This window comes from Lampetra fluviatilis, chromosome 25, assembly GCF_964198595.1.
Source record: "Lampetra fluviatilis chromosome 25, kcLamFluv1.1, whole genome shotgun sequence".
NCBI classification, from domain to species: Eukaryota; Metazoa; Chordata; class Hyperoartia; order Petromyzontiformes; family Petromyzontidae; genus Lampetra; species Lampetra fluviatilis.
Genome location: NC_136299.1, coordinates 2,669,170 through 2,696,883, shown reverse-complemented (window position 1 = coordinate 2,696,883; position 27,714 = coordinate 2,669,170). Strand labels below are relative to the sequence as shown.

General features: G+C 47.6%; 1 protein-coding gene across 1 annotated transcript in view; it reads left to right on the top strand.

Moving 5' to 3' along the window:
* LOC144941861 (ATP-binding cassette sub-family C member 2-like) overlaps positions 1–27,714 on the top strand; it is a 56,226-nt gene that overhangs the window by 18,960 nt on the left and 9,552 nt on the right. Inside the window, exons 10-25 of the mRNA XM_078868352.1 lie at positions 1,088–1,342; positions 2,216–2,281; positions 2,728–2,865; positions 4,946–5,092; positions 6,666–6,750; positions 9,622–9,688; positions 11,838–11,964; positions 12,623–12,799; positions 14,081–14,248; positions 15,056–15,254; positions 18,115–18,250; positions 19,638–19,758; positions 20,533–20,743; positions 22,637–22,791; positions 23,841–23,996; positions 25,539–25,738. Coding sequence (XP_078724478.1) covers positions 1,088–1,342; positions 2,216–2,281; positions 2,728–2,865; positions 4,946–5,092; positions 6,666–6,750; positions 9,622–9,688; positions 11,838–11,964; positions 12,623–12,799; positions 14,081–14,248; positions 15,056–15,254; positions 18,115–18,250; positions 19,638–19,758; positions 20,533–20,743; positions 22,637–22,791; positions 23,841–23,996; positions 25,539–25,738 — 2,408 coding nt within the window. The remainder of the gene's footprint in view (positions 1–1,087; positions 1,343–2,215; positions 2,282–2,727; positions 2,866–4,945; positions 5,093–6,665; positions 6,751–9,621; positions 9,689–11,837; positions 11,965–12,622; positions 12,800–14,080; positions 14,249–15,055; positions 15,255–18,114; positions 18,251–19,637; positions 19,759–20,532; positions 20,744–22,636; positions 22,792–23,840; positions 23,997–25,538; positions 25,739–27,714) is intronic.

Here is a 27,714-nt window from a genome sequence, read left to right as displayed (position 1 = left end):
AGGGTGACTGACATACACTTGCGATTTACATATATAGATATATGAACTACTCCGCCATAACGACACTTGTTCTTGTTTCCTTCGGGAACACAGTCAGGTTCAGATTTTCACTTCTACCACGGCGTTCCGGGTCGTTCCGGCCAATGGGAGCCACGATGGCGAGATGTTAACTACCTCGCCTGGTATACGGGTGGTCGGTGGTTCGATCCCGAGCCTGACGCCTGCATATTTGTAGTTTGTATGTTTCTCTCCCCGTGGTCGCGTGGATTTTTCTCCGTGTCCTCCGGTTTTTGACTCCACACTTAGAAACATGCATTTGGAGTATTTGGCTGCTCTCAATCTCCACGTGATAAGCCACTTCGTTGCGCAATCATTTGTGGCCAGGTCAATTCTGAATAAGAGCTATATAGCTCAGTGGGCCTTACTTGGTAAAATTAAAAATACTAATTTTAGTTTGAATAGTTTCACTTCCACCCTCGGATGCATTTGACAAAGTTGAGTAGGTCGAGGTGATAAAGGTGCATTGAAATATTATAATACTCCGATTGATGCTCCTACTGTTGTGGAGTGACTCATGCATGCAGCCAGCTATGGCTGCAGGGTTTTGGTAGTACATGTTGCTTATGCCATTTATTGTGAAAATTCCGTCACAGTTCCTATGATCACTGTTTCATTGGTTTCATGGCTTTATTTTGGTGATTTCGAAAAGTGTATTGGTTTAGCCACATTTGTTTGTTGTAGTACAGAGTTAGACTGATGGCCTTAATCTAAGTTGTCTTGTGGTTGTTGTTGGTTGTTTGACTTGCATCCCACTGGGATTTTTGCACACAGCGTTGGTGTACGGTGTTTTTTTCTGCAATATTTTGCTGTCTTTTCTTGGATTTTCTGTTTGCACTCAGTTACATAGTCACTTTAAGATGTTTTTTGTTCGTGTTTTTGTTTTTTGTTTGTTGCGGTTGCACCCGATTCAAGAGCCGAATTGCTCACAGCGCTATACCTAATAAATGAACTTGAACTTGAACGTGCGCGCGTGTCTGTGCGTGCGCGCCACTAACGACGATCGCCTTGGTCTCTGCCGCTTGCGCAGTCCCTCATCATGTCCAACGCGGCACGAAAGGACTCCACGATCGGCGAGACCGTCAACCTGATGTCGGCCGACGCGCAGCGCTTCATGGACGTGGCCTCGTTCATGCACCTGCTGTGGTCGGCGCCGCTGCAGATCGTCATCTCGCTCGTGTTCCTGTGGATCGAGCTTGGCCCCTCCGTCATGGCCGGCTTCGCGGTCATGGTGCTGCTCATTCCGTTCAACGCCGTGCTCGCCACGCGCTCACGCGCCCTACAGGTCCGGGACGCACCGGCGGCTGAGCAGTCGACGTTCCGTAACGATCAGTTTAACGCCCAAACAAACGTACTTTATAATGTTTATACAATGGATATGAATACATTACGATACTGACAACATTATACAGACATAATGTTAAAAGAAACATGGTTGATAAATGCATTAATTCATATTTACTGTACCTACAATAGCCTGTCGTTAACAGAGGAATGTTCGGTAAGCGAACACATTGGGCTCTATGGAGGCACTACATTACTATACACTACACTATACACTGCACTACTATACACTACACTATACACTACACTATACACTGCACTACTATACACTACACTATACACTACACTATACACTACACTATACATTACACTATACACTAGACTACTATACACTACACTACTATACACTACATTACTATACACTACACTACTATACACTACATACTATATACTACACTACTATACACTATACACTACTATACACTATACCCTACTATACACTATACACTACACTATACACTACACTACTATACACTACACTACTATGCACTACACTATGCACTACACTACTATACACGACACTATACACTAGACTACTATACACTACACTACTATACATTGCACATTGGGCTCTATGGAGGTTCTACTCTACGCACTGCACGTGTGTGCGTGTGTTTGGTGTGGCTGTTCCTCACAAATCGCCGTCATTCAGCAACCAAATGGTTGCTGAACAATGGCCAAAAAAACCACGTCATGAAATTGGGCCGAGTGTCTCCGCAGTCGAACACCAGTTGCTATCTCAGTAGTTGCTATTTGTTGAAACTGTGTATTATTTATATATGAAATTTTTTTTTTATTGTTGTTGCTGTTTCAGGTGAAAAACATGAACGAAAAAGACAAGCGCATTAAACTTATGAACGAGATCTTGAACGGAATCAAGGTGGGTACCAGGAAAAGGCGTTCAAGTGCAGGCATGTCTTGAGACGCGTGGATTTGAACAGAGAGACTCGACGGAATCTTCTTGGTTTTTTCGGTAAAGTCACGTAGAAGGGAAATAATAAAATAATAAAAATAAAACATAATAAAATACAATTCTCACGACGTTTCGGCCACAACGCAAGCAGCCGTGCTTGCGTTGTGGCCGAAACGTCGTGAGAATTGTATTTTATTATGTTTTATTTTTATTATTTTATTATTTCCCTTCTACGTGACTTTACCGAAAGAACCAAGAAGATGTATCCCTGCAGTCACGAAAGCTTTAAATCGAAATTTAGACTCGACGGACTGAAGAGATCGGTCCGCGAACCCACCACGTGCACCCATCCGCCGCGCACGACGTTACCGCCGCTCGCGTCGCCGACATGGTGCTTGTGCGTCCCATCTCAGATCCTCAAGTACTTCGCGTGGGAGACGTCGTTTGAGCAGAAGATTGGCGACATCCGCAACAGGGAACTGAAAGTGATGCGCAGCTTCTCCTACCTGAACGCCGTGTCGATCTTCTCGTACACCTGTACGCCCTTCTTCGTGAGTTCTCCCCTTCCCAGCTGTTAACCCTTGACCTGCGGCAATATCCCCACAGCGCGTGCAGCCTTAACGCCGTAGTCGTATCCCACCTGCAGTCGTGACCATTTACTTCAAGGGTTAACCCGTAATCATAGCTTTTACCCTTATAGCCATAACCATAGTCATATCCCTGCAGTCGCTTGCTCGCGCTGCTGCTGGTAAAAGGGACATCCACTAGAGCAGTGGTTCTTAACCTGGGGTGCACGCTGTACCCCCCGGGGATGCGGGATGCCCTTTCTGGGGGTGCGAGACATGTCCAGATTTTTTTAGAAGGTAAATAATCGAAAACACAAATTAAGCACGGCGCATAAGTACAAATACTTTGTTTCACCAAACCTATGTATTTATTTATTCCGATTGAGAACCAAAGGGGTGCAAGGCTGCAGTAAAGATTAAGACCCACTGCACGAGAGGGAGCTCTGTAGAGCCCCTCTAGAGGATATTTTATTTTATCCTCCTCTTCCACGCTGGCCAGAACGTCTTGGAAGAGGAGGGACATACACCACACTCTACCCCATCGTACGCGGCCTGCAGATCGGCTCACGGCGGGGCACCGGTCTACGCCGTCTGGGGTGCACAAAAAGCCACACGGGCGATTTTAAGAAACTTGCCGATTGTTTTTACTGGGAGGTCTCGAGTCCCAATGGGCCAATCGTCACACCGCCACAGTGGCGGCAGCGCCATCCATAACAGTGGGATTGTAGCCCTTAATTTTCTACTCGTAATCTCAAGACTCGTCCGTAATACAGTGTTTTTGGGTTAGATCGCGTAAATATAAAAATGTGTCGTTAAACCCGCCACCACCCGACAGAGCCAATGAGTAAGGTTTGTCAAGTAAACAGAACCTGCCAATTCGTTACTAGTACAGCACACCGGTGTGTTGGAGAGCAAAGCCACAACATTTACATTATGAGTACGAACTTTCGCCAGTAATTACAACTAGCATCATGAGGCGGCAGCCATATTTGTGGAGAAATCCTCCTGTTTCATTCCTTTATATATTAACGCGATCTAACCCCAAACAAAACTGCATTATGCATGACATTGGCCGTGAAAGCCCACATGTTAAACTCAAGACTCGTGTTCGTTATTCTAAACCTCAAACAAATTCCAGAGAGCCGTGGCCACCTTCTCTCCTCGCGACATCTCCGTCAATAATTGTTTTTTTTTACACTTCTATCTGGCAACAAAACTGACACCTTTTTTACAAGGAGTCATGTTTGCATAGACCACAATACCTGCAGCCATAATGCAAAAAAAAACATAACTCTGATAATATATGCACTGTCCTTGAAGTTGATTGGTCCACACCCGAGACAGCTTTCCTTACAGCCTAGTCTCTCATGGTGTTGGACCAGATGACGCCAAAAGGCGCATAACTCAAGGACAATGTTTAACACGTAGGCTTTCGCGACCAATGTTATTCATAATCAACGATTTTTGGGTTTAGATCGCGTTATTTATAAATGTGTCGTAACCCTCCACCACCCGACACGGCCAATCAGTAAAAAATGTGTCACGTTGACAAAAGACAAATAGTTCACTGCTTTAGCCCACCGGTGTGTTGAAGCCACAACATTTACAATTTGAGTACGACGTTTCGCTGGTAATTGCATCCAGCATCATCGGGCAATTCGCCAGCATCATCGGGCAATTCGCCATTCTGGCGAATTGCCCAATGATGCTGGATGCAATTACCAGCGAAACGTCGTACTCAAATTGTAAATGTTGTGGCTTCAACACACCGGTGGGCTAAAGCAGTGAACTATTTGTCTTTTGTCAACGTGACACATTTTTTACTGATTGGCCGTGTCGGGTGGTGGAGGGTTACGACACATTTATAAATAACGCGATCTAAACCCAAAAATCGTTGATTATCAAGGACAATGCACCATCAGAGTATGAGAGCTCGGGGTAAGCATTTACACCATTGGAACCTCATTTGCCAGTAAAAAATATGATAATTGTTATTTTTTTTACCCTTCTATCTGGCAACAAAACTGACACCGTCAATGCTCTCCCACTGCGCTGGCCCATGCAGGTGTCGCTGGCCAGCTTCGGTGTGTTCGTGGCCGTGAGCAAGGACAACGTCCTGGACGCCCAGAAGGTCTTCACCTCCATCTCCCTGTTCAACGTACTGCACGTCCCCCTTGTCATGCTGCCCATGCTCATCTCTTACATCGTGCAGGTAAATAACAACAACAACAACCGCCGTTGGCCACTAAGTGGCGGTGATGTCACCACGGCGCTTGTGCCACGCTAGTTGCACCTTGACGCCACGTGAAGTGTCAAAGGCTCGCTGCTGGCAGGAGGTCACGGAACAGACTCAGCTGTCGTGGGGTTGACTGGATGAGATGACTGGCAGATGCACCGGCTGTGCTCTCCACTGTGCCAACTCGCTGCGTTGTATCTGCCCGGTTCTCCGCTCATTGATGTGAGCATCGCTCCTCTGCCCTCCTTTGTTTTTAGGAGGGTGACTGCCCTCCAACTGCACAATAGCGACCTTTGCGAGCCTGCTCCAGGTATACGCATCATTATTAAAGCAGGTAAAGGTGCAGCCCTGAAATTGCTTGCTCACACCACCGCTAGCAAGAGAGGCCTCCATGAGAGGGACCTCTATTTGGCCGACTTTAGTACACCGGCCAGACGTCTTGGAAGAGGTGGCGACACTTTACCGCACCACGCACGACCTGCTGCTCGAACAATAGTGGTTGTACCCATTCATACTTGTGGGTGGACGAGTTGGGGGCGATTTAAGAAACGTGCATCATTGTTTCACTGCTGATGTAAGTTACACAATTGGTCAAATTTTCTTTTTAATGCTTCTTCTCACGTTTCCATTTTTTTCCGTTGAAACAAATCGCCAGAAAAAGAAAAATAGGTTTACCCTGATTGGAAATAAAATAGGCGTTAAGATGTTCAAACACCACATAGATACCTTTTGAAAGGAATCAAGTCAAAAAGGGTAGAAAAAAAACTATTCTTATTTTTCATACTTTGTTACTGGCAACAAAAAAAGGTTCCATAAATTGCCAGAAAGTCGCGCTCCACCAACGTTTTCGTGAGGCCTTTTTTTCCATGCAGCGGAATATTTCATCGCCGTCTAAATCTACTCTCCTCCTCCTTTCTCGCCAGCCAATCTCTCCACTGCTGTGTGCTACACCTGCCACCCTCCCCTCCCCCAGTTTCCACTTTATTCAATTAACCCTTCTTGCTCTAACTATTGCACAATGATCGGTGAAGATAATCACACTTTCAGCTCATCGCTGATAGTCAAAGCTATTCTCAACATCGATGTTCTCATGTTGGTACATTGTTTAACGCTTCGGCTTTCGTGACAAATGTTATCATTGATAGAGGTTTTTTTGTGGTTGATTAACTGTGAATAACCCAATCAATAATGGATATCCATTGTAATTTATATGACTACATTAACCTCACCCTCTGGTCCTCGCATCTGATTGGCTCACAAGTGATGACATCACATTTATCCTCCATCTATTTAAGACTGAAACAGGAGGATTTCTCCACAATTCTGGCTGTTACCTGATGAGGCTGGTTGTAATTACTCTCGAAACGCAGTGCAGTCCTCGAATTGTACATTTTGTCGGTTTACTCTCCAACACGTTGTGTTTACGTGACAAACCATACTAATTGGCCGTGTTGGGTGATGATGGGTATTAAAAAGAAATCTCTATTTTGGTGCATTGTGTTAAAAACAACAACAAAAATAATCCCAATTCTGTCTCACAACCGTGCAGGCGAGCGTGTCAACCAAACGTGTGAAGAAGTTCCTGAGCAACGATGAGCTGGACACATCGGCCGTTACCTACGACAGCAATCTGAGTGAGTTGGGGCCTCTGCCAACTCCACCCTCTGAACACCCAACTTGGAAGGCTGACAGTGACTGGGGGCAGTGGTGCACACGAGAAGGCGTGGGACACACGCACACACGCGGACCACCAGCAACGGAGAACTTGTTGACTTGTTTACAATCGGAGCACACGGATGGGCGTTCCGCAGAAAATGTGCACGCAAAGATGAGGATACACAGGACCCGACACCTACATAAAAGACAACAAAAAGACAAAGATCCCCCATATAGCCTGTAACAGACTGCTGAGGCAAGTGCTGTTAGCGAGCACCTATGAAGGTTGGCACGGCACACGAGGGGGTGGGTGGCCAACACCACGCCCGGCCGCCTTTGTCTCCATCGTGGCGATGTTTACACACCACACCAAGTACTAATTTTGAGGCTGAGTCGACCTAAAGGAGGCCCAAGACCGGTTCAGATAATCGTCACTGGTGTTGGCCGTGAGTGGGAATGAACTCGGTTTGCTAGGTTCAGAGCAGACTGCTACACTACCGCTCCCCACAGGACTCGACACCTATATACATGCATACACAGCATGCAAGTACACAGGATACATCCATTACAATAGGGGCATTTAAGATATAATCTGCACAGATTATGTATGTGTCAACTGGGGTATAACATGAACAGCTAAAACGTATTACAGTACTGTGGATATTTCCTCCATGAATGCATTTAGAGTAATTGGCTGCTACAAATGTGCATGATGAACCACTTAATTGGGCTATCATTTTTGGCCAGGTTGCTTCTGAAAAAGAGTTATTTAGATCAGCTAAAATAAAATAAAAAGTTCAATAGTTTAGTTTAGAAATGGAAGACCAAGGACTCTGCCATACTGAGAATGTATTAAGGTGCAAACCACACACCAGCTGTACATCACGGATGACTGCCCAACACAACAAGCCGTACCCTGGTGGAACAAGCGGCCTCCACCCAGCTACCACCCCGGATGCCGTAGAATGGCCCCAAAAACTAAAATTACAATTCTAGATTTTTTCAAACGCATATACGAAAGACGTTAATTGTATCTGGAACACAGCGGCATACAAGGTGACACACGTGGAAATCCAACAAACTCAGTCTACAGACGCAATTCCCGCGTTGGTGAATAATCCGTTTTTTCTGCTCTTAGGTTTTGTCGGTAAAGTCACGTAGGTAAAAATAAATAATAAAATAGAAATTTTTGTATAATAAAAATACAATTATAAATCACGACGTTTCGGAGGCAACACATGTCTCCGTCATCAGGTGGGACCGTCACAGCTAGATTTACTGTATCAAGTGAGGCAAAATTCCAAGATACAAGCTCTTAAATACAAGTTAAGGGGGGAGGAGGAGGGAGGGATTTATCTGAATGTGGTAGCCAATGAATGGAACGTGTTGGGGGGGGTGGGCGGGGCTAAAAGAGAACAATAGGTGCACATGTTGTTTTTACCCGTTGTCAGGACGGCTGCTTGCGTTGTGGCCGAAACGTCGTGAGAATTGTATTTTATTATGTTTTATTTTTATTATTTTATTATTTCCCTTCTACGTGACTTTACCGAAAGAACCAAGAAGATGAATCCCTGCAGTCACGAAAGCTTTAAATGTATTTCTATTATTATTTCTATTATTTTTATTTTGTTATTTATTTTTACCTACGTGACTTTACCGAAAAAACCTAAGAGTATGAATCCTTGCAGTCACGAAAGCTTCAAATCTAGAACCATTTTTTCTGATTCTGGTTAAAATGTGATAATGGCTCCGTCACTAACGGGCAAATCACCAAGGCTCTTGGGTAAGGATGTAATTAGTTACATTTGTACGGTGCTTGCTTAAATTCCTCGCCAACTCAAAAGTTTTACATTACATTGTATTTCAATAGTTTTGATGTCTTTGCTGCAATCTAACCTAGGGGACCCCCCTTGTGGCAGCTGTTTCTGTGCGACACATGGTCCACGCAGCACTGGCCTGAAAGTTGGAATTAGTCTCACATTAGTCTACCAGTATTGGCCAATGTTGCCTCTATGGGGATTTTTGTTAGTAATTTGTAATTGATTACGTTTGGACCATTACACCGGCAGATATGGCCTGCTCTTTGTTGACTCATGCCACAGGATCTTTAATGTTCACTGTGATGTAGGTGGTGCAGAGTATTTATGGTCAATAAACTAACAGTATTAATTAGGGGTGGCTGCTGGGCTTGAACCACACATCTGTGCAGCAAGTGGAAAAACGCGCGACACACGCTGAGTTTATACGGTAAATGTAGTACAACATAATTACACAGCCCTTGGTCAATCCACTGCTGGATTAAGGCCTCCCCACGTTGTTGGACATGGGTGGTCATTTGACCATACTTCACCACCCTTAGTGCCAGTTGCTGACGGCTAGCCGAAAATATATTAGTTCTCACGTACGACAGGAATTAAGCTTGAAACCGAGTCTCAAGAGTTATTTTTCAGGAAAGTCCATTGGGATGTTTCACCGAACGCTTCTTGGGTGTTTTTTTTTAATCTCATCTGCTCGGTACTTAAACCCAAGAGTTGAGCCACTGTCGCGAAGCTGTGGGCCACGACAACGACACTGGCAATTCCTGGGAGTTTTTGGCAATATTAGGAAGGCAATGGAGCTATGCACTATGAAATCATCTCGAATGACAACGCATTTCTTTAGAACAATTTTAATGTGTTTAGTTTGTTGTGCTTCCCCCACCCCTCCGATTAGCAAAGTTGGCATACGTACAATACTTCAGTGTGCTGGGTTGGAGAAGTATTATCTTTCAAAGAAATTTTTTTTTTTATTGAAAAAAAATTGAATAAATATTGCATTGTTTAGTATGTTACGGTTACGTGTGTCCACAGAGTCTGCCATTCTGATAGAAAATGCCTCATTTACCTGGGACAAGGGAGAAGAAGCGACCCTGAATGAGTAAGTGTGGTAATTCTCACGCGCTGCTTGCTGATTACGCTTGTACACTCTTCACTGGCTGTAGCAAGTGGATTCGCGTGTCTGAAATCAAAATAATCCACAGCTAATTGTCAGTCCACTGCTGCATTGTTTGACCATAAGTAATCATTCTAAAATAATCATGAGTTGTCCTTTTGGACAATATACATTACAAAATAATTATGCAGACAATTAATGTCTCTTCTTGTTTTTTTCGGTAAAGTCACGTAGAATGGAAATAAAAAAATAATAAAAAAATAAAACATAATAAAATAATTCTCATTATTTTATTAAGCATAGGTCTGTCGAGAAGACAGAGTCTCGACAGACCTGTTCATCACCTGAGGACGGCTGCTTGCGTTGTGGCCGAAACGTCGTGAGAATTATTTTATTATGTTTTATTATTTTTTTTTTATTATTTCCATTCTACGTGACTTTACCGAAAGAACCAAGAAGATGAATCCCTGCAGTCACTAAAGCTTTAAATCGAAATTTTATTCATGTCTCCTTCACATATTTGTCTCTCCACACATAAAGAAAACTAATTTTGCACAACCCATTAGCCCCACGTGGACCTGCTGAGTGCATTATTTCAGCTGCATTGCTTCAAGACAAAGCAACACTCTGGACCAGTTTCACCACGCAGTGCCTCATCATTCTGCTCGAGTGTGCTCGATACAGTTGAGGTTCCAGGACCGGTTTGGATGTCGCCCAATCTTACATTTGAAGTCTCGTCGTTGGGAGCTGTTGAGCGCAGGGCACTCACCGCCTGTGGCCACAACTCCCACCGTTTACCAAAGTGTGAACCCAGGTTGTAGTGTCCCTTTGTACAAGGGGGCATTGGGCAGCGCTCATCTTCACAAGTGACTCTGTCGCAATAGGTATCTCTTTGGTGTTTGGAATATCTTAACACAACTTTTGTTTTATTTCCAGGAAGGGTTAAGCCTATTCTTCTCTTCTCATAGGCAATGCTCAACTTGCATTGCCTTTGTCCTGTGCACCTTTTAGAGTTCTCTGGTCTAACACTGGCGAGACTAGGCCATAAAGAAGGCTGTCTCTGGTGTGGGCCATTCAGTTTCAAAGACAATGTAAATATTATCAGAGCATTTTTGTTTGCATGTTTTGCTACAGGTACGTGTGGCGAATGCAGACTTGATGCTTTGCAATATGTATCTATTGGTTGTTTGAGCATCTTAAGACCTCCTGTTTTATTTACAGGAAGAGTAAAGCCTCTTCTTATGTTTTGGCAAAAAGGTTCAATAGATATAACTGCTCAACCCGATGTATCAGTGCTTTGATACTTGTATTGTCTTTGTACTGTTCGCCTTTTGGTGTTCTCTGGTCTAACACGGGTGTTTGATTGTCAGAAAGAGTAAAGCCTATTATTTTCTTTTCACCATGGCTCTGTTACACATTCCATAATTCTGTAGTGCGCGAATTAGACGTAGACTTGTACTCGGAGGCAACACCTTTATTTAACACAACGGGTAACTCCTTAACAGGATTGTAACATAGGGTGGTGACCACCACGGCTAACTCCTCTAATACTCGCGGGCTATTCTATAACTGGACCCGGACAGCCAACGGGCTTCCTGGCCCACACGTGGAGACCGAGGATCGAGGATGGCGACTTCATACCCCGGGCCTTCCCTCCCGGGACCCCGCTTATATCTCCCCTGGCCTGGCTGGCTCCACCCCTGGCCACGCTTCCTTTCCAGAACCCTCGTGGGGACTCTTGATCCCCACCACGTGATCCTCTCACCCCCGACTGGGACCCCCCTGCCCCCTCTCGTCCGGTCACGTGTCCCCTCGGGTTCACGTCCTGGTTATGACCCCCTTCTCAGCGACACCCGTGCTCCGCCCCTACAGTACCACCCCACACACGGCACTGTCTCTGCACCATCGTGGCCCCCTTGAGGCCACCACAATTCCATGATGGGGAGCAGTCTCTCCAGAGCCCCATAGGATAACCCCTGGTGACGTCCCCTTAAAGTGGTACCTCATTTTATTGACCCAGAAGGGGATGGTGTGCCAAATCAATTCCTGATATTTGTGTTTGTGCACCAGCACCACAAGTGCTGAGTGTAATCTCGAGATGTTGTACTCTCCGTGTGTGCTGTGGAATGGGCAGCGTGTCGGTGGAGGTGCCGGTGGGCAGCCTCGTCGCCGTGGTGGGACAGGTGGGCGCGGGGAAGTCTTCGCTCATAGCGGCCACGCTCGGAGAGATGGAAAAGCTGCAGGGCACCGTCGCAATGAAGGTGCGGTCGACCGGCACGGGCGCACCGCGTCGACAGGACGCCGTGCCGTGTGAGCGGCACTGGGTGACTTTACAACGATTTGCTTCGAATCTATACGTGGAGTGGCAGTGTTACGCATCGTTACGAGGGTGAAGTTGAAATAAGCAGAAATTCATATGTGTGTACGGTAAAATCAGAAGAGTGAGGAGAGAGATAAGGTCGAATAGGAAAGTTCTTGAGGTGGTTCAGGAGGACAAAGTCTTAATTTTAATGATCCAGACAAGGCAACAGATGTAGATTCATCATGCACGCGTTCTCTCTGTACCTTGATTCACACATTAAAATGCAGATACTGTACGCTTGTGTATGGGAGTGTTGGCGCAGTGGTTAGTGCAGTGCGCTACAGACCTAGGTAACCCAAGTTCGATTCCCACTCAAGGACAAGATCGGTGACGAATAATTGAATTTGTCCTGGGCCTGCTCTAGGTCGACTCACCCATAAATCAGTACCTGGTGCGGTGTGTAAACATCAGAATTGGTGAGTCGAAGGCAGCAGCCGTGATGCTGGCTACCCACTCACCTCGTGTGGCGGGTGGCCGCCCTTCACAGTTGCTACTCGCTAGCAGCACTTTGCCCAAAAGTCCGTCAAAGGCTACACGGGGGGACCTTGTTGTTGCAGGGTTCGGTGGCGTACGTGCCGCAGCAGGCATGGATCCAGAACTGCACGCTGCAGCAGAACGTGCTGTTCGGCCTGCCGCTCGAGCCGGAGCGCTACGCGCGAGTCATCGACGCCTGTGCCCTCAGTGCCGACCTGAAGGCCCTGCCCGCCGGGGACCAGACGGAGATCGGGGAGAAGGTGAGACTCTCGCTCGTTCACTTGCGTGCTCACTCACTCGCCCGCTCACTCACTCACCTCTCACTTGCTCGCCCACGCATTCACTCGCTCATTCACTCACTCACTTGCTCGCCCACTCGTTCGCTCATTCACTCGCTCATTCACTCACTCACTTGCTCGCCCACTCGTTTGCTCATTCTCTCGTTCATTCACTCACTCACTTTATCGCTCACTCGTTCGCTCATTGGCTCGCTCATTCACTCACTCATTCACTCACTTGCTCGCTCACTCGTTCGCTCATTTGCTCATTCACTCAACCACTCATTCGCTCATTCACTCGCTCATTCACTCACTCACTCGCTCGCCCACTCGGTCGCTCATTCACCCGCTCCCTCGCTCACTGCCTCAGTTTCTTGGCCACATTCACAGTGGCTCGGAGTGACCAAACGATGCCCACAGTTGTCATCGCCGATCCGCCGAACAACAGAAAATCTTATTCTGTTTGTGCCTGTTAGTTTTCTCGGTTCTGCATCTGCATGTGTGACTGAAGATGCTCTGGCATATTTTGGAAGCATGAGACTCCGACATGAAACTCTAATGGCCTAATTCAACTAGTCCCGGCATCTCGGCTTTTAATATTTTTAACATCAGAGGCATAAACGTTCCATCTGCTGCTACTAGTTTCCCCATAACCCAACAATTATATCTGGTGGTGCATCCTTTTCAGGATTCACATGATCAACTGCATTGACAAGTAACAAACAGGACATTAAGCACGACCAGCAGTCATAGGTACAACTATTATATGAACTAAACAATTTTTTATTTTACCAGGTAAGGCCAACTGAGCTATATAGCTCTTTTTCAGAAGCGACCTGGCCACAAATTACAGCTCGACGAAGTGGCTTATCGCATGGAAATTTACAGCAGACAAATACTTTAAACGCATTTTGATTCTACATGTAGAGGGAAAAACCGGAAGACCCGGAGAGAAATCCACACGACCACAGGGAGAACATGTAAACTCCAAATACACAGGCACCAGGGTTGGGATCGAACCCACGCCCTCCTGTATACCATGCGAGGTAGTTAACATCTCGGCACTGTGGCAGCCCAATTCATCAACGCTATAGCCAACTGGAGCTCTCCCAACCGCTTGCACGACCCCACACACGTTGAGAAACCAACGGCGTAGGACGCTACCTGACTGGCGGTCACTGCCGTCTTTTGCGTCCGTCTCGCCGTCATTTCAAAAGCGATGAAAAGGAACTGACCGACGCCTCTGCTCCGCGTCTCCCGCAGGGGATCAACCTGTCCGGGGGGCAGAAGCAGCGCGTGTCACTGGCGCGCGCCGTCTACAGCGACGCCGACGTCTTCCTGCTGGACGACCCGCTGTCCGCCGTGGACGCGCACGTGGGGAAGCACATCTTCACGCACGTCATCGGGCCCACCGGGATTCTCAAGAACAAGGTGGGGGAGCGCGCTCTCTCTCTCTCTGGGAGGGCGGCCGTGGCGAGCTGCGCTTTCAGGGATCGTAAAGACGCTCTTCCCCACCCACCCATCCACCCTTGGCCTCCCGTATTTTAAGGAGAAAAGTTGGGGGTGCGTCTTCTGGGCCGGTTGTTGTGTGTGTGTGTGTTCGTGTGGGGACCCAGGTTCGATTCCCGCTCACGGCCGAGACCGGTGACGATTATCTGAAGCGGTCCTTGTCCTCCCCTAGGTCGACTCAGTTTCAAATGAGTACCTAGTGCGGTGTGTAAACATCACTGCTGGGGAGAGAAAACCGGCCAGGCCGTGGTGCTGGCCGCACACCCCCTCGTGTGCCGTGCCGGCCTTCATAGGGGCTCGCTAACGGCATTTGCCCCAACGGTATGTTTAGGCTACACATGGGATATTTGTATTTGTTGTTCGTGTGTTCGTGTGTAAAGGGAATCTTTGTGTATATGTGGGGAGGCGGCCGCCCACCCACTCGTGTGCCGTGCCGGCCTTAAGAGGGGCTCGCGAAGAGACACTTGCTCCCAACAGTCTGTAAAAGACTACACGGGGGGGGGATCATTGCTTTTTTTTGTGTGACCAGATTTGTCTAACTTCATTAGGACCGGGCACAGGTTTACGGTGCGCCTTACTCTCTTTGCAAGTGCGAACGTGACAATCTGAGCATCTTATTACTCTGGGATGACAAGAAAAAATCACGGTAAGCTTCAAGTGGCTGCTGTGCGATTTGCGACTAAAGTCGGCGGTTGCCACCCGCCGCTCCGCGCCCGCCTCTTCCCGCAGACGCGCCTGCTGGTCACCCACTCGGTGAGCTTCTTGTCCATGGTGGATCAGATCGTGGTGCTGCAGGCCGGCCGGGTCTCCGAAATGGGCACCTACAAGCAACTTGTCATAAATGGCGAAGCTTTCGCCGAATTCCTGCGCATTTACGACTCCCAGGAGAAGGACGGGGACAAGAAAAACGCCACCGACCTGGACAGCGGTGAGTAAAAGCATGTTTTTTGTCGTTTTTTCGCATTCCTGTCAACCACTTATCAGTGCCTACCTTATTCATGACCAATTTAGACCGTATTGGTCACCTCGTGCCCATATAAATATCAACGTTCATCCTACAAAGTCCCATCACATAGGAGAAACACAAATAGACCAAATTATTATGTTTGCCCGTATTGAAAAAGCTGTACGCCGTATGGACCTGAAAACTAAATTTCCCTGTACAATAATACGGGTAAACCGTAAGGGTTTACAGGTATGGCATTGTTTGTCTTTTCAACATGGTGACGAGACGTTAACAACCTCGCTAGGTGTACATGAGGTCGTGGGTTCGATCCCAAACCCGATGCTTGTATATTTTGGAGTTTTCACGTCTCTCTCTCTCTCATTGTTGCAGCGTGGATTATTCTCCGGGTTTTCCCCTCCACATTTAGAATCACCATCACGTGTTTAGAGTATTTGGCTGCTATAACACATTCGACCTTAACGTCCTTGATATTTTGTTGAAAAAGTGTGCAATGCCCTGCAATCTTCATCATCATTGTCAGCCATAATCAATTCACTGCTGGATAAAGGCTTCCCCAAGCTGTCACCATCTCTCCATAGTCCCCGCACCTGAGCTGTTTTTCATCGCTCCATCTCCACAGTGGCGAGTCTCTTGTGTTCCCTCTTTTTTTGGCTGCAGTCGCATGCTAAGTCTCAACCGCCGGCCATCACCTGTTCTCGGGATGTGCCCTCACCCAAAACTCGCCTTCTTTCTTTCAGCGGTAATCCATACGACGATGCACCTACTTGCGTACGCTCTCTGATCCGTGCGTTCCTCTTTGTCTCTCACTGTTTCATTGCTTTCATGGCTTTATTTTGGTGATTTTCGAAAAGTTTTTTGGTTTGGCCATGTTTGTTTGTTGTAGTACAGAGTTAGACTGATGGCCTTAATCTAAGTTGTCTTGTGGTTGTTGTTGTTTGACTTGCATCCCACTGGGATTTTTGCACACAGTGTTGGTGTACGGTGCTTTTTCTGAAATATTTTGCTGTCTTTTCTTGGATTTTCTGTTTGCACATAGTCACATAGTCACTTGAAGATGTTTTCTTGTTCATGTTTTAGTTTTTTGTTTGTTGTGGTTGCACCCGATTCAAGAGCCGAATGGCTCACAGGGCTATACCTAATAAATTAACTTGAACTTGAACTGTCTCTAACGATGCGGATGGTCACTTTCAGACACACTTCTGCGGCCGCCTGGAAACGCCCTTCCGATATTAGGAAGCCGCTGGAGCTGTGCACTTTTACATCATCTAGTTTGGAAACTAATTTCTTCAGAACTGTTTATTGTGTTTAGTTTGTTGTACTTCCCCCGCACCTCCGATTAGCATGGCTGGCTACATACGGTGTGAAAGAAGTTCAACATATATGCCCAAACCTGAATTCCCATGCATGTGTAGTGAGTCCAACTGAGTCACAGACGTTGTCTTGGGAGCAACACTATTTATTTAGTAACTCAACATAACACAACACAACCTACACTTGGGTGTTGAATGCTCATCTAGCCACGCTACGGCAGAACGAGACACAGTTCGCTATCCCGGCCTAGACCACGAGCTGGGTCCCGGACCGCGTAGCTAGAGACTTCTTTTACCTGACGTGGATCTTCATCACCAGCAACACGAAGAACCCCGAGCCCCTCATGGGACCCCCGTTATATCGGCCTGGACTGGGGCTGGCTCCGCCCCTCGCCTTGCCCACCTTCTAGATCTCTTCGAGCTCTTTCCCGAAGGCTCCTGAGAGCTCCTTTATACCACGTGACCGCCCAGCGGCCCCTGTCCATCCATGACCCCCCTCCAATATCATCCGGTCACGTGTCGGCAGGTCAACCAGCGTATCATGCCCCAATGTAGCCCTGGCTGGCTGACACTCCCTCTCGCTCCCTCACCTGGAGCTCGCACCGCACACTGTACGTGGTGCCTCCGTGCTGACCAGCGCTCACCCAAGCCCCGCTAGGGCTGGTACTATACCCAGTAAGCGGGCTACACGTAATGCCAACACATTATCTGCCGTGGCTTCGTAAGCCCGGCACCACACAGTGACAATCACAGTCACTACACATGCATGTGCAACTCCACGCTTCTATTTGCACTTGTCAGCTTTTATTCCATTTCAAAGGGAGTCCACACAACACGATCTTCCGATAAGTCAGGGCTTTATTTTAAATCCCTCACTCTCTTCAAGAGTGCCAGGCACACGTTATACGCCCTTTGCATTCCTTCTCGACAGATCTTTCTGGAACCTTCCAGAAGGTTTTTCTAAACTCCTCCGTCTCCTCCTTCCCACCAATCCCTGCCCCCATGGCCCATCTGCCTCTCGCTCTCCTCTCTCCTAGCTATCTTCCACCAAATCTCTCCTCAAATTCCTCAGCCTATTCCCTGCTTTCTTTTTCCCAGCTGCTTCCCACTGCCTTATCTTTCTTACTTAATTGATTCAGGGTGTAACTCTGGACCCTCGTATAACCCAATGTCCTCATGTTATTGACCTACCCCAGTGGTTCTTCATTGCAAGGCCATCACGGGCCACTGGCAGCCCCCTGGTGGCCTTTAGTGCGGCCTCTGTCGTGCGCCCCCAACCCCCCCCCCCCCGCCAGTGACAATACACAAATATTAAAAACACCCACTGCCCCCCCCCCCCATCATCATCATGCTGCCAATCCCCCAATGGTTTAAAATGTGGCGGCCCCTGACACTGATGATGTCCTATCAGTGAAAGTGCCCCCCTCTCCGCCGCCCACCCCCTTCTGAAAATGAGTGAAGAACAAACTGGTCTACCCCGTCCGCCCCCCTCCCGCTCCCTCTCATCTCAGTGATCACGACCACGGTGGACATCGCGGACGAGCCGGACCCAGAGCCCCAGGGCGACGACGCGTATGAGGACAGTGTGAGCAGCACCTTCCGGCGAGAGCGCAGCATGCGCCTGCGGGTCAGCACCAGCAGAAAAAGGTGACGGGCCCCTCCCCTCTCGCAACTTTTTATCTCTCATCACTTTATCTCTCATCACATTCTCATCACTTTATTTCATAATTTTCTCGCATCACGTTCTCTCTCATCACTATAGCTCATCACTTTCTTTCTCTCTCTCGTTCGATGCGGTCGCTCGTTGGTAGGCGCCGCCACTATTTCATTACGAACACCGCCACTTTTATTACGAGTATTGCCACTATTCTATTACGAGCATTCCCACGATTTTATTATGAACATTGCCACTATTTTATTACGAGCATCGCCACTATTTTATAGCTGTTTAGCTCAACAGGTAATTTCCAGCTGAAATAATAAAGTCTTGAGTCTGAGCGATGCTCCTTCCATCTGGAACTCTATTCCAAGTGGTGTCCAGGAAAGCTTCTGGCATACAATTGTTTTAATCAATGATAAAATGTAATTTGTTTAAGTTATTTTAATTTGAGCTGGATTTATTGTGCAATGGCTTTTTGAGCACCTTCCTATTGTGAAGCACCCTGGGATGTAAATGCAAATTGTATCGCTACGGTCGGTATGAATGTTGAACTTCTTCCGCACCGTACGTAGCCAACCGTGTTTAGCAGAGGTGCGGGGTACCTCTGTGACCATATCCAGCATGTACTGACATTTCGCAAATACTCTTCAGTATTTTCCGAGGCTTGTTTTCCACATTTAATTTCCACCGAGGTTGTAAAATAATTTTGGGTGGAATGGCGTAGTCCTGTGGGGTAGCGCATTGCACTTCAGAACTCGGCACTCCTGAGTTCATTCCTCCCGCTGTGGTTCACGTGATAGTTCTATCTTAACCGGTCCGTGGCTGTCCAATTAACCAGCGCGGTGAAGTATGGTCAAACAACTCCCATGACGAACACGCGGAAAGGGGAGGTCTTCTTCTTGGTTCTTTCGGTAAAGTCACGTAGAATGGAAATAATAAAATAATAAAAATAAACATAATAAAATAATTCTCACGACGTTTCGGCCACAACGCGTAGACAGAGTCTGAAGACTCTGTCTACTCGACAGACCTGCTCTCCACCTGAGGACGGCTGATTGCGTTGTGGCCGAAACGTCGTGAGAATTTTTTTTATTATGTTTTATTTTTATTATTTTATTATTTCCATTCTACGTGACTTTACCGAAAGAACCAAGAAGATGAATCCCTGCAGTCACGAAAGCTTTAAATCGAAATTTAAGGGAGGTCTTCATCCAGTAGTGGCTTGATGAACGGGTGTAAATGATTATAACTGACATCAGCTTAGATCCGAAAGCTTTTGCACACCGTGCACCTGCATCTTAACGTGTTTATGTGGAATGTGTTTGCCTTATTATCGTTGTTCCTTTGCATTGTGTTTTTCTGACGTGAATCTAGACGGAGCCACAAGAAACACTCTGCGAGGAACTCGACGAGCGGAGAGACAGCACTGCTTGGGAAGGAGCAAGATGATAAAGCGCAGAAGCTGATCGAAAAGGAAGGCGTGGAGACTGGAAATGTACGTACGCCTTACGAGGATGAGCTTGTACTTTACATTCAGGAGCCAATTCAATCTCGTGCCCCCTTCATCATGGCTTGTACGATCTGCCGACGGTGCCCTTCTATGTATTCCTCGATCTCGGCTGCGTTCTTGGGCTGATCGAGAGCATATTGTGGTGGCCCCCGGTTGTGGAACTCCCTACCGGTGCCCCCCCCCCACCCCCCGATTGTACAAATAATATGTTTACATTATTATTGTAATGCTTTGTATAAAGGTGTCAGTTTTGTACCAGTTGAAAGGGTAAAAACATATTGCTATATTTTGCCACTGGTAAAGGAGGTCTCATAGTATAAATGCTTACCCCGAGCTCTCAATACTCTGATAGTGCGCTGTTTTTGAGTTGTACGCCTTTTGGCGTCATCTGGTCCAACACCAATGGAGACTAGGCTCTAAGAAAAGCTGTCTCGGGTGTGGACCAATCAACTTCAAGGACAGTGCATATCATTATCATTATCAGAATTGTTTCTTTTTGTTTGCATTTTGACTGCTTGTCTTGTGGTTATTGCAAATATGATGCCTTGTATAAAGGTGTCAGTTTTGTACCAGTTGAAAGGGTAAAAACAAATTACTATATTTTGCCACTGGTAAAGGAGGTCTCATAGTGTACATTATTATTTATCTTGTTTACTCGGGGAACACCTCGTGTGTTCCCATGTTGGCGTGCAGGTCATGTGGTCCGTGTACATGCAGTACATACATGTGGTGTGTGTGTGTCCCCGTGTTGGCGTGCAGGTCAAGTGGTCCGTGTACATGCAGTACATGCGCTCCACAGGCCTCTTCTTATCGTTCCTCATCTTCATGGGAAACCTCCTGCAGAACGCGGCCGTCATCGGCCAGAACTTCTGGCTCAGCGACTGGACCTTCGATGCGGCCAGCTACCCCAACGTCACCTACGGCAACGATATGCGCCTGGGCGTCTACGGAGCGCTGGGGGTGGCTCAAGGTAAAGGCTTTAAACCCGAGCGAGCATCGTAGCGTCGCCGCTAACGCCAGGGGTGTGCGCCACACATCCTCTGAGACTTGTAATTTTTGGCAAAATGTATCCGTGGCTTTATCAACGGATGAAGGAAGGAGCGTCCGAGAAGTAGTGGCTGGGCAACCGGTAGTGGCTTTGCTACACGTGGCCTGTCACCCAGCACTGCGGGAGGCAGCGGTGATGGTTGGTGAATGTGCACGAGCGTTGCAAAACTTCCTTCTCGTCGTTGTTGAGGTGCCGTAACCCTGGCTCTCCAGGAGAAGGCAGTTACCAAAGATGTGGACTCCACCTTGTTTCCGTCTGAATGGGATAGAGTGTTCCCCCTCGAATGCGTGGGTTTCCCCGGGTGCTTCGGTTTCTTCCCGCATGTAAACTCATTAATTGGCCGATAACACCTTCATATATAGAGGACCATAGAGCTTGGGCAATTGCAGGTGCTGGCTTACCATGTGACTGCTGCCTTCCCGCTCGTCTGTGGTTCTTCTGTGCGCCTCCGAGTTGTTCTCTCTCCTCTTCGAGAGCAAGCGAATACTGCGTGCGTTACAAGGTGAAATCATTGTTATTATTATTGTGATTTTATTCATGTTCATACGTTTATTATTCTTGCTTTGAATACTTTAACTAAACAGGACGGATTTGCTCCCTCACACCAAAATTTGAAAGACATGCCACTGTGGAAGCATGTGTTCAATAACACGGAATATTCACCTTTTTGATAATTCTTGACACTTACATGCATTTTATATTTAGTATCAATAATATCGTGCAACTCGAATGAGGATAATATCGACAAAATGCATAAAATCCTGGGGGGGAAATCACAAAAAAATGCAGATAAATCTTGGAATTCACATTCCACACCCGACTTGACGACCTGGGGCTACTTTTAATTTTGGTTTTGAAACAATAATCTGCGAGGGAAAGCGAATTCCAAGTGACACTGAAGCGGTGTGCTACGAGTGAGTGGCTTGAACAGCGAGGGAGATTGAGTGATGTCGAGCAGAGATTGAAAGCCTTGGAAATGCATTCAACTTCAATGTAAATACGTAGAAAAATTATACGCGTTGTTATCAAGCTTTGTCATTGCTTTTTCAGGCCAGGCCGCAAAACTTAGCAATGGATAATTATTGCGTTAAATGTGTTCACCGAATTTTTTTACACAGTTAGAGCACCACACACACAATACAAATCAATAAATAGAGGCACGTGACAGCCTCCTCCTCCAGCACGTGCAGGGCAGCAACCAGTCACGCCTGGCATGCCCTGATGCACTTCACAGCCGGAGACGATGGGGCGCCATCGTCTGCTGCTCCTCGCATTCACACAGTGGGGCTGTCGTGTAGTAGTCGTCGTACGATGCCCCATCGATGTTCGGAAGCGGCCCATACCCCCTGGTCACTCCGGAAGCGGTTCAACTGAACCCACTGGTGCCTTGGGAGGTCGAAACCAGGCATCTGGACAGACGGATCACTGACGAGGTCGTTGTTGGGCACATCCACGCATCTCCATTCCTGGCCCCAGGCAGTGTGGCTATCCCGTATTGCGTTCAATGAAATGCACGCTTTCCCGAGTTCAATTCTTGGCCACGGCAAACACCAGCCGGTGAGTGATATATGAGGCATGTCCTGGGCCAACCCCTTCACGCACCGACAGCGACTCCTGTGTGGTGAAGTATGGTCAAACAACCCTGATGACCGACGAGGCTCGGGGAGACCAGCAGATACGTGGATTGATTGATTGATGCAGGGCTGCACATTATAACGCACGACATCCAAACGGAACGGGCTGCTGCTGTTATTTGTATTATTTTTTCCCAACATAACAAACAAACCCCCTGCCCACTCGCCATTTGCCGCCCAGGCCTCTTCGTCTTCCTGGCCACGTTCATCACCGCCAAGGGCACGATCGAGGCTTCACGAGTGCTCCACCGCGACCTGCTGGGCAACATGCTGCACGCCCCCATGGCGTTCTACGACACCAATCCCATCGGCCGCATCGTCAACCGCTTCGCCAAGGTGCTCGCCGCCGTCATCCTTACCCGCCCCTTGCTGGACATCTCTGGAAAAAAGAGCTTCACTGCTCATCAGATTCCTCCGGCGTGAATAAAATATTGTGATATTGTCCCATGTGCTCTCCACGACGCCAAATAAACCAGTCGACGTCTATAGAGTCAGGGTGTGATGAGAGATAAAGTAATGGGAGATAAAGTGATGAGATATAAAGACTCTCCTTACGTTCGTTCACCTTCCGCAAGATCCGCTCATCTCACTTCCCCGGTGAGGATGCTGCCGTGGTGTTTGTCGTGGGCTAGCGCACCGGACTTTACCCAATGGTACGGTCTGCCCTCATGGTGTCTGTACGGAGACACATGAGTGGCATCGTAGGCTGGACAATTTGCTGGAGACGCTCGAGCGCCAGGGTACGCTGCCCTGGTGTAACGGTTGGCACACCCGACTTATAATCAGGGGATCACCGGTTCAATTCCACCTCCCGGCACGGCAGTTGAAACAGGAGTAGTGCAAGCTTCTCAAATCCCACCACCCTAGTTGCTTCTTTCTCCACAACAGCATTAACAACAGTGAGTACACCACAGTTAGTTGATCCGCAGGTTGCGTGTTGTGGGGTAAAGACGTCTGGCATTGCGTGGACATCTAATCAAGATAACCCTCTTGGAGGCCCCTTCCTATAGACTTTTTTTTATTTTACCAGGTAACGCCCACTGAGCTATGCAGCTCTTTTTCAGAAGCGACCTGGCCGCAACTATAGCTCAACGAAGTGGCTTATCATCGTGTGGAAATTTACAGCAATGAAACACTCTAATCGCACGATGATTCTAAATGTGGAGGGGAAAACTTTGAGAAAAATCCACACGACCACGGGGAGAGAGACATGCAAACTCCGAATATACAGCAGCAGGCGTCAGGGTCGTGATCGAACCCACGACCTCCTGCATACCAGGCGAGCAAGTTGACATCTCGCCACCGCGGGGAGATGATAACTCTGCTGGCAAGCAGGGCTGCACCTTTGCCTTTTTATTCACCTTTTCTCGTGACTCCCCCAACAGGACATCAACACGATCGACGACACCTTGCCCATGTCGTTCCGCTCGTGGATCTCGTGCGCGTTCGGCGTCCTCAGCACCGTCCTCGTCATCTGCATCGCGACGCCCCTCTTCGCCGCCGTCATCGTGCCCATCGCCATCTTCTACTTCTTCGTGCAGGTGCCGACTCGCTTGACGCGTTCCCGTCGGTGCGGGGAGCGGCACAGCGCGGCGAGCGAGTGAGCGAGCGCGGCGTCAACGCGCTCTGCAATGGGAGGAGGAGTTGGGGGATGGTTCTATTCTGTGCGGGGGTGAGAGCTAAATAATTCAGATCAACGACGTCCATTTCGCCTATGCAGTCTGTTCTCCTATAACGCGGCGGGAGTTGGGTTCCTGAAGAACGCCGCATAATGGAAAAGTCACGTTATAATAAATAATGTAGCGTAGAGCACAGTCCACGATCACACGCGAGATGTGTACGCAGGCTGAACAAAGACTGAGGCGCGTGGGTAGCATCTAGAAGCATCCAGCAGCATCCCACTGCCTTGTGCAATGCTACTCGCGCGACGTCGCTAAGTTCACTCGATCGCGTTATATCCAATTCGCATCCGCGTTATAGAAATGTGTTCCATAATACATTCATCGCGTTATATCCAATTCGCGTTATGAAAAGAACAGAGTGCAGATATTAGTCGTGTTTAAGGTGACACGAAAACACCCGAGAAGTGGGCTACTGTCTGCCACCCTTGGCGGTGGTTACGCTCGCGCTTGTGACTTATCGACGAGTTCCGAGGAAGCTTCGTACAATACTAACACCGGTACAGCAGTGCAGTCTTCCCTCGTTATTCACGGACTTGCTATCTGCGGTTTTGGCTATCCACGATAAAGTGATGCGAGATAAAGTTAAGAGATATAAAGTGATGGGAGATAAAGTGATTAGAGAGAAAATGATGAGTTATAAAGTGCTGAGATAATAACTGATGAGAGATTAAGTGGTGAGAGATACAGTGATGAGAGATTAAGTGATGAGAGATAAAGTGATGAGAGATAGTGATGAGAGATTAAGTGTTGAGAGATAAAGTGATGATAGATAGTGATGAGAGATTAAGCATTGAAAGATAAAGTGATGAGAGATCAAGTGATGAGAGATAAAGTTATGAGAGATAAAGTTTATTTACGTAATTATATAAGGCAATTCATGAAAAAATTTAGGTTTTCATCGGCCAATATCATTACCCGCGAAATTTGTTATTCACGAGCATCACTGGAACGTGTCCCTCGCGCGTGATGAGGTAACACTCTACGTCAATGCTTTCATTGAATAAATGCTCAGCGTTGGGAGAGTTTCAACACACGAGTACGTGCGTGTGTGCGTGCGTGCTCGAAATCTAAAGGCTTTTGCCTGCTGCGTGTCCCCTCCGTGCGGCCCCCCTTCAACGTGCACATGGCCTGGCACAAGCGTCGTGGTGACGTCACCGCCACTTAGTGGCGAATGGCGGTTGTTGTTGTGACACGTGCCGTTCCACCTCGGCACGTGATTTTTCTGTTTGCGCATAGTCACTTTAAGATGTTTTCTTGTTCATCATGTTTTAGTTTTTTATTTGTTGCGGTTGTACCCGATTCAAGAGCCGAATGGCTCACAGGGCTATACCAAATAAATGAACTTGAACTTGAACTGTCTCTAACTGAAAATGAAACTCTCCCCTCCTCCTCCACCGGCAGCGCTTTTACGTGAGCACGTCGCGCCAGCTCCGTCGCCTGGACTCGGTGACGCGCTCGCCCATCTACTCGCACTTCGGGGAGACGGTGCAGGGCCTGAGCGTGATCCGGGCCTACAGGCACCTTCCTCGCTTCCTCGCGCACAACGTCAAGATCGTGGACGTCAACCAAGTGTGCGTCTTCCCCTGGATCGTGTCCAATCGGTGAGTGGCCTGGCCGGTCTTCCTTGGGTCCTGCGTTGCCTTTGGTCACGAGTTCTACACGTGCCGCCCACGGAGTGACCTGTCGAGCACATTTGCGCACGGGAAGAAACCGGAGAAAAAAATAATGCGATGAGAGGGAAGTTGACTGATCCGTAGAGAGATATTGCAAATCAGCGGATTACCTGCTACGCTGCCTACTGAGGGGGAACCTCACCACGCCTGCAAGTGGATCTCAAGCGCATGACTCCTGCCTCCAAAGTGATGAATTAGAGGTGTGCACATTGTTACACAGTAATCCAATGTGGACATGAGGTAAACTAACGATTACTCTCATGAGTTTTTTAGTCTTTCCAAATATCTAAATCGGGTTCAATATCAGTTTTTGATATATACCACATATCGAAACAAAAAAAACACTGTTAATGTATGAAAGTGTCTCAAGACAGAAACATCCCAAGTTGCTAAACAGGAGTAGGGGGGGGGTGTACAGTGAGGGAAAAAAGTATTTGATCCCCTGCTGATTTTGTACGTTTGCCCACTGACAAAAAAATTCTCAGTTTATCATTTTAATGGTAGGTTTATTTGAACAGTGAGAGACAGAATAACCACAACAAAATCCCGAAAAACGCATGTCAAAAATGTTATAAATTGATTTGCATTTTAATGAGGGAAATAAGTATCAAATACTTTTTTCCCTCACTGTAAATGGTGACGCAACAGAGAATTGCGATGTTGAAAAAGATAGGCTGTGGTGCATTGTGGGTAGCTTAGATGACATTAGATTGGAGGGGGGGGGGGCAATAATTAGCAGAATAGACGAAGAGTTTGAATAAAGACTTCGACAGGTGCATGGAATCGGAATTGCAGAGAAGGCGCGGCAAACTGGAACAGATGGGGATGGGAAGAGTGGTAGAGCACAATGGGAGGAGAGAGGTAGGCGAACAATACAGTTGTAATAAGACTCTTTGAGACGACTTCTGGAATCCGTCTTTTATTCACTTTGGGTTACATCTACTTCACGCTGCTGGTAGACAACGTGAAGGGACAGATAGACCGAGAGAGACGCACTGCCACGTGGCAACTTGGAGCCACGCGAGCCGTTGGTTCCCGTTCTGACCACGTGTCGTTCCTCTCTACCCCTATTTAATCCCCGGGTCACGTGGTACGCTTCAGCCAATCCTCGTTAGCCTGCATGGAATCTTCCAGGCTCCCTCGTCAGCTCCCGGGACCAAGCCCCTGACTCATCTCCCCATTGGCTGAGGCCAAAGCCTGCAGAACCAATCTCCATAGCTGTCACCCTTCCATCACGTCAGGGCCATGCCCCCAGGCTTCCTCCCATTGGCTGTAAACCAGGACCGGCAGAGCCAATCACCATGACAAGGTGTGATACGTCAGTGAGCCGGATATTCTCATATTACACAGTTTACACTATGATCAATGCATTAATATTTTTACTATACACTTTCGATGGCGCGTATTTATCCACAGGGAGCAGAAAAGTGAAAAGTCAGAATGATAATCTTTCAGAATTTTTATCCTGGGAAAATCCGATGAGCTGCGAAGCTCTTTTTCACCGACGTCCAGGAGGAATGTCTTCTCACTTGGTGGCTCTTGCTGAACGCCAGCAAAAGCATTGTCTTGTCATACCGTGTGGTGGTGGCTATGCACGTGGTCTATAATCCAGCACTGTGGAGGTGAGGGTTGGTGGATCGCACACAGTTTGCGAAACTCCCTTCCCATGGGCGCCGAGGAGGTGCCACGCGCCGGCTCGCCACGAGGTGGTACAGCAAAAATGTGGAGTCCACTTGTTCCATCTGCATGGGATGGAGTGTTTCCCCCCTCGCACGCGTGGGGTTTGTTTGGTTGCTCTGGTTTCGTGCCACATGTGAACACTCATTAATTGACCAAATAACACCTTAGTTTATAGGGGATCGCAGAGCTTGGGATATTATTGTTGCCGCCGAATCGCCGTATGG